The sequence below is a fragment of the Nicotiana tomentosiformis genome, chromosome 6 (assembly GCF_000390325.3).
Source record: "Nicotiana tomentosiformis chromosome 6, ASM39032v3, whole genome shotgun sequence".
Taxonomy (NCBI): Eukaryota; Viridiplantae; Streptophyta; class Magnoliopsida; order Solanales; family Solanaceae; genus Nicotiana; species Nicotiana tomentosiformis.
This window is the reverse complement of record NC_090817.1, coordinates 71,282,892-71,290,470: the sequence shown is the minus strand read 5'-3', so window position 1 is coordinate 71,290,470 and position 7,579 is coordinate 71,282,892. Positions and strand designations below refer to the sequence as shown.

Genomic DNA, 7,579 nt, shown 5'->3' with positions numbered 1-7,579 from the left:
AAGTTGGACGGATAGTCCCAACACCTGAAAGTATAAAGCCAGTGGAGGTATAAATGTGTTCTTGTGCGAAAAGAAAGGTCAAGTCGATAGACATAAAGACGACTTGTGTCACAAGAAGATTTGTAAATATCCTGGCGTTGATTATATAGAGACATGTTCTCCTGTGGTGAATGTCGTCATTTCAGGTTTTAATCTAGCAATACAAAAAAAATGTGATATGCGTATAACTGAAATCATTGAAAGATTTAAATTGTTCTGAAGCATATTAAGGTTTCCAAGAAATTTATTAAATAAAGTTTCAAAAATCCTTATACGGATTGAAACAATCAGGGCGCATGTGGTATAATCGCCTGAGTGAGTACTTGTTAAAAGAAGGGTACAAGAATGATTCAATTTGTCCTTATATCTTTATAAAAAGATATGGATCTAAATTTGTTATAATCACCGTGTATGTTGATGATTTAAATATCATTGGAACTCCTAGGGAGCTTCCCAAAGCAGTAGAGCTTCCTAAAGCAGTAGACTATTTAAAAAAAGAATTTGAAATGAAAGATCTTGGAAAGACAAAATTTTATCTTGGTCTACAAATTGAGTATATCAAATTATGGTGGATGTCTACTCTTCCTCCATGATCTTCTCAAATGCTTAATGACATATTCAATGACATATTTTTATGCTTAATGACATATTCAATGACATATTTTTATGCTTAATGACATATTCAATGACATATTTTTCTTCACTTTTCATGCCTATATAAAGGCCTTGTAATAGATAGAAAAATACACACAATTGAAGAAGAAATACTCTTTCTTCTCTCTATCTCTATTTCTTGTTCATGTTTTACTAAATTGCTTTTATTTCATAACTTGTTCTTGTTCATGTTTTACTAAATTACTTTTATTTCATAAAAAAAGGAGTTAAGTACAAGCAAAACTATTATTGGTAGCTGAGTTTTCCTTCCACTATACTTCTGAAGGTACCTCTTCTGTGTTAATTTTTTCAAACGTAGAATCCATTCAATACGAGAAGCAAAAGATCAATGCATATTTCATTTCCAATTAAACCAAACAAACAGATGTATTAGATCCTCCACTCACAAAGACGTGCACAAGTTCCTTTGCCCCTTCCCCTTTTTTTTACTTAGTTAAGTCTTACATTGGAAGTAAATCAACAAAGACGACCACAGCATGCTAAATACTAAGTTTATTTCTGAATATATTTTCAAACAATACCAGCTCCCTTTTTGTATTTTTGTAATTTTCACTCCTGTACAGTGTTTTTCCCAGTCCAAAAACATTAAACACTTATAAATGCAAGAGTTATTTAGAAAATCTTTCAAAGAAAGATCATTCAAACTTGGAAGCATATAAAGAACTATATCTCTATGTAAAGTGAGAATCCTCCTAGTGCCTGATAGCAGAAAACAAGAAATGACAAACTCACTCGTTACCATAAAGTGAACAGTGGACCAATTCCACTTTCTAGCTGGCTTTTGAAAGCCCGGAAAGGCACCTGACTGAACCCTTTACAGTTGACCCCACTGCCTACAGAATCATCCCTCTGATCCACAACCTAACAATTTCGTTTTTATCTTCTCCTGTGGATTTTGGTTTTTATTTTTTTTTATTTGGGGTGTGTGTGTGTGTGTGGCAGTGAGACAGATATGTGAGGGTCCAACATATTATTATACACTGATAGCAAAACAAAACAAGAGAGAACATATCCAGAGTTCTGCACAGAGACTCCAATGAAAAACTGAAAATTTGGGGAAAACCACAATCCAACAAAAGATCCCAAATCAAAACCCAATGGTAAACAGACAGCACCTCAAACTCGCAAAACAGCTTCCCGTTTCAGTTTATTCTAAACTGTTTTTCCCTCTACTAATTATGCTTAGCAAACGTCACCAAAAACACCACCACCCTAGGAACTGCCACTTTACTGGACTGATGCCATGTGCTTAATCAAGTCCACCACTCGAGTGCTGCAATCCCAATAGTGAAGAAAATATTAGCAGCAGACCACAAACCATAAAGTGCTGCTATACATATTTCTTGTAAAGGCAAATGCTAAAGATAAACATAGGCAGAAGCAGAAAGATCAGATTGACCCTCTACCAGAATAAGATATCATGCAAAAGTGCAGCTACTCTAAAATTAAAGGCATGTAAAATTTATATTTACCTGTAGCCCATTTCGTTGTCATACCAAGAAACAAGCTTCACAAAGTTCTTGCTCAGAGCGATTCCAGCCTTGGCATCAAAGATGCTTGATCTGCACATTATTTTCATTTAAATTACAAATCTGTCAAATTAACACTTTGGCTCTCTACTGGTTCAAGCTGGGTCAGTACAACAAAGGGGATTTACACAAGAAATACTTAAGTGAGGTCAGAAGCAATAGGCACATGTTATTTTGAGTGAGGAAAATACATTCATCATCTTTTTCATTTGGAAGCATTAAACAGAACAACACTTCCAAATCAATCCTACCTGTTGTCCCCAACAAAGTCCGTCGATACCACATCATCTTCAGTGTAACCTAGAATTCCCTTCAATTTTCCTTCAGACTCCTCCCTAATAAGATGCCATAGCAAATTAACATAAATGAGCAGCTCACAGGGGCAGGACATAAGGCCTTTCTTATTATTTCGTGCAGCACTAGCATGAATTAAATCCACAGCAGGAGACTTCTAGTGTATACTTGCCGATTGAATAAAGTACACAAGTTTTTTGTATTTTTTCAAGGAAAGGAGGATGGTAAAGTAGTAGAGTAGACAAGCTTACTTGATAGCAGCCTTGATTTCATCATAGGTAGCTTCTTTCTCCAATCTCACTGTGAGATCAACCACAGACACATCAACAGTTGGAACTCGGAAAGCCATTCCAGTTAACTTTCCATTCAATGAGGGTAGCACCTTTCCAACAGCCTTAGCAGCTCCAGTACTGCTAGGAATAATGTTGAAGGATGCTGCCCTTCCACCCCTCCAGTCCTTGGCAGATGGTCCATCAACAGTTTTCTGGGTGGCTGTTTAATAAAAATAGAAACAACTTGAGTGCACAAGCTACAGAAATCAAATTTAAAAAGTACAAGTAAAATACCTACCAGTCATGGAGTGGACAGTGGTCATAAGACCCTCAACAATTCCAAATCTGTCATGAATAACCTGCAAAGTCAGGTCAGAAATTTTGAGATAATATATATTGTATCACCAAAGGGTTCAACTGTTAAAATGAAGGACAGAGCAAGGAACAAAAAGGGAACCTTTGCCAAAGGCGCGAGGCAGTTAGTGGTACAGCTAGCATTAGAAACAACGTTGAGGTCTGGCTTGTATTCCTTCTCATTGACGCCAACAACAAACATAGGAGCATCCTTGCTAGGAGCAGAAATGATGACTTTCTTAGCACCACCCTGATGATTAACGACAACAACACTCAATGAGATAACTATATCAATCCAAGTTGGCAACACTCAAATATCATAGCATTAGCATCACTTTGTAAAAAAATACTCATACAGGTAATAACCATTATAAACTTACTCTACCAATATACATGACATACTTTAACACCCTAATTCATATAGAGCAAATCAACAGAGTTATGTTCTAGTTTTGAGTTGCTTTTAAGATGACAGTGTACTCGATTCTTCAATTTCCACAAAAATATAATTGGACAGGAAAAGAAAACACAACATCACAAGTGTAAAGCCTCGAAAATAGCACCTTCACTAACAAATGCACAAAAGCAATAAGCATCAGGACTATTTCTTAACCCTCACTAACAAATGCACAAAAGCAATAAGCATCAGGACTAACACTTACAGTATATTCACAATACACACACAACTGGGAAATATTCACTTATAGAATATTCACAACAAACACATAATTGGGAGATATTCAGTACATACACAATCAGGAACTCGAGTATACATACACATATAGTTTAAATAAAGCAATACCACCAAATCCGCTAAATGATTTTGAGGCACCAAGTGTACGGGCCAGTGGGAAAAAAACTAATATGTTGGTGCGCCAAGTTATGACAAACCAAAGTCAATATTACCTACAAACAGTTCCTCTATTATTTGAGGCAGGGAAGGCAAAATAAGAACAGATATCGTTCTTTAGGATCACAAACCTTCAAGTGGGCAGCAGCCTTGTCTTTATCAGTGAAGACTCCTGTTGACTCCACGATGTACTCTGCTCCAGCCTCAGCCCATGGAATCTCCTCTGGGTTTCTTCACATATCCATACAGTAAGCTCAATCAGAAATCCAAATTGACCCAAGAGAATTCTTATGCACTTGCTATACGTTAATGAGGGATAAATTTACCTAATGCCAAATACAGCAACAGGTTTCTCACCAAAGAGAAGAGTCTTATCATCCTTAACCTTGAGCTCATGGTTCTTCCACTGGCCGTGGACACTGTCATACTTAAACATGTATGTCTGCAATAAAAACCAGCAACAAAATTCACTGATACTGTTTAAGCTTGATTCATATATTACTAATATTACTATTTAAATGTCACATACCATGTATTCAACGGAGATGAAGGGGTCATTAACAGCAACGAGCTCAACGTCATCTCTCTGGAGTGCCACCCTGGCAACCAATCGCCCAATTCTTCCAAAACCATTGATTCCAATCTTAACCTTGGCTGCAAAAAAAGAGAATTAGTCACTGCCCGTCATCTGAAACATAAGTTGCATGCACAAAGAATTGAAGAACAAAAAAAATAAGAGAATTGATATATACCCATGATCTTTGTGAATTGAGAGGAAAAATGGAGTCCGATCTAATTGAGAGGTTCTTGTGAAATGGTGTTAGTGGAGTGGAAGTTGGTGGGAAGGGTTTAATAGAAGTACTAGTCGGTACTGGGAGACCGGGAAAGGCGGTAAGTAATGCGGTTCAACTTCATAGGTTTTCTCAATTCGTTTTCCTTTTATTTTTTGAATTATCTGAGAAAATCGGTTTTGCTTAATTCAATTATTCTATTTGTTTTGTGGTAATTATTTTCGACCAAAATAATATGCTCAATTCAACTGTTTCAGAACATTTGGTCGTTCAATTGTCGTCCAAGAGCAATTTATCTCGTTGGTAAGATGGATGAGATAATTTCAACTTTAATTAGAGAATTATTTCAAGTCTTTAGATGAAAAATATTTGGCGAATTGGCATAGTGGCCCCTTAAACTTGCACCAATTTACAAAGCCGATACATAAACTTAAAGTTTTTCCATTTGAACATTCCAACTTGATGGAATGGATACTAATAAATACATTCAGTGGAGCGTGTATATCAATTGCGCTGACATGTACAATACGTCATATGCTAGACTATTTATTACTTGACATGTGTTATTTGTGAGTCCTATTTTTAAATAGTAAATCAGCAAAAAAGAAGTTAAAAATTAAAAAAAGAAAATAGAAAAAGAGGAAAAAGATATGACACTTCTCTACTACCCCAGTAACCCGTACCCACCCGTCTCCCTTCTCTGTTCACCCTCCTCCCTTCCTTTCCTTATTTTTATCTTCTCCTTTCTCTTTTTCTTCACTGTTTTTTCACTCTCTTATTTCTAAATCAAATTCACAACACTATTATGCTCACGGTTAAACCAGAAAAAAAATTGAAAATTCAGAAAAAATTAATATGAATCCATGGTTTTGAAATAATATATGGAGGTTGCCCAATACCATTGCAAATATCTGCCCTTTTTTGTGTTTTGGCAAAGATGAATTCGATGATAGAGTTTTATTCAGACCATCGGTGGTTTAGAGCGGTGAGTGCTTTTGAACACCAGAAAACTCCAATGGCTGCCACCTCCACTTCGCCGACAACCAATTTGATAACCCCATTTTTTCTATAAACTCCAAAATCATAAAATATAAGTAAAACTATACAATCTTCATATCGAATTTAGCCAGAATTAAACTCTCGGATGCTCTCTCTCCTCGCTTAAGTTGAAGAAAAGCAAGAGAGCGGAAATAAATACTGAGACGCTAGGGTCTTTTTTTCCTTTTCTTTTTTAATTTTTTTCCTATTGATTGAAGTATTTTCTTTAATCAGATTATTGCATTCACACGCATTTTTTGCGTAATTGACACGTATTTTGTCCACATCACCTATGTCACTGTCACATAAGCATAGTCAATGGTCAAAGTGGTTTATTAGAGAAAATGATCAAAATGGTCCTTAATGTATAAGGGTTGGACTATTTTGATCCTTGATATATATCACTTGATAGAAATAGTCCTTAATGTATATGAAAATATGTTCAGTTTGATCTTAAACCCAAAAACCTAACGGTTCAAATAAAAATTCGGTTAAATTTAACCTTGATTCCTCATGTGATGACCCAAAATGTTATCTTCAAATTTAATAATTAATTTTATATTCTAAGACCTCAAAAAGTACTATTTATCATTCCTCGACTTCCGTGCGCAGTTCGTAAAATTTTTCAGAAAGTTTTCAGGTGAAAAATGGATTAAATGTGAATTAGAGCTTTAAAACTCAACTGAGTTGACTTTGGTCAATATTTTGAGCAAACGGACTCGGATCAGTATTTTGACAGTTTCGGTAGGTCCGTATCGTGATTTGGGACTTAGGCGTATACCCGGAATCAAATTTCGAGGTCCCTAGCCCGAGAGATGAAATTTTGATAAAAAATTAAAAGTTTAAGTTCAAATAGTGACCGGATATCAAATTATGTACAAACGACCCCAGAATAGAATTTTGATGATTCCAACAGCTCCGTATGGTAATTTTAGACTTAGGAACATGATCGAAATTTTATTTGGAAATCCGTAGTGGAATTAGGCTTGAAATGCCAAAAGTTGAATTTTTTGGAAGTTTGACTAGGGGTTGACTTTTTGATATCGAGGTCGGAATCCGATTCTGGAAATTGAAATAGGCCTATTATGTCATTTATGATTTCTGTGCAAAATTTGAAGTCATTCTGAATTGATTTGATGTATTTCGGCACAAGATATAGAATTTGAAAGTTCAAAGTTCATAAATTTTGATTTGAGATGCGATTCGTCGTTTTGATGTTGTTTGATGTAGTTTGAAGCCTCGACTAAGTTCGTATTGTATTTTGGGACATGTTGGAATAATTGGTTAAGGTCCCGAGGGTCTCGAGTAGATTTCGGAAGGTAAACGGAATGGATTTCGGACAAAGAGGGTTGCTGAAAATTTGCAGAAATTTCGCCAGAAATTTACAGATATTTTTGGTGCGTGGAGCCAAATCAGGAAGCTTATATCTCATAATTTATAAGGAATCGGAACATTTTCAAAACATGAAAGTTGTAGTCGTTTGATTCTAGTTTCCATAAAATTAAACCATTCATTATTTGGATATTTGTACAGAAAGTTATGATGGATTGAATGAAGGCTGGTAGAACAGTTTCGCCAGAAATTCTGATGCGTGGAGCCGATTTTGGAAGCTTATATCTCGCAATTCATAAGGAATCGGAAAATTTGCAAAACATAAAAATTATAGTCGTTTGATTCTAGTTGTCAAAAAGTTAAACCATTCATCATTTGGACATTTGTACATAAAGTTATGATCGA

At 35.6% G+C, this 7,579-nt stretch overlaps 1 protein-coding gene across 1 annotated transcript; it reads right to left on the bottom strand.

The window, feature by feature from the left end:
* Positions 1-1,669: 1,669 nt before the first annotated feature.
* On the bottom strand, positions 1,670-4,905 carry LOC104093396 (glyceraldehyde-3-phosphate dehydrogenase, cytosolic). Its single transcript, XM_009599129.4, has 10 exons — positions 4,766-4,905; positions 4,543-4,667; positions 4,340-4,455; positions 4,145-4,244; positions 3,267-3,413; positions 3,108-3,168; positions 2,789-3,029; positions 2,495-2,578; positions 2,187-2,276; positions 1,670-1,987 (listed from the first exon to the last, which is right to left on the bottom strand). Exons 1-10 carry the CDS (start codon positions 4,767-4,769, stop codon positions 1,942-1,944), a joined length of 1,014 nt encoding a protein of 337 aa, XP_009597424.1. The 5' UTR covers positions 4,770-4,905; the 3' UTR covers positions 1,670-1,941.
* Positions 4,906-7,579: the final 2,674 nt, after the last annotated feature.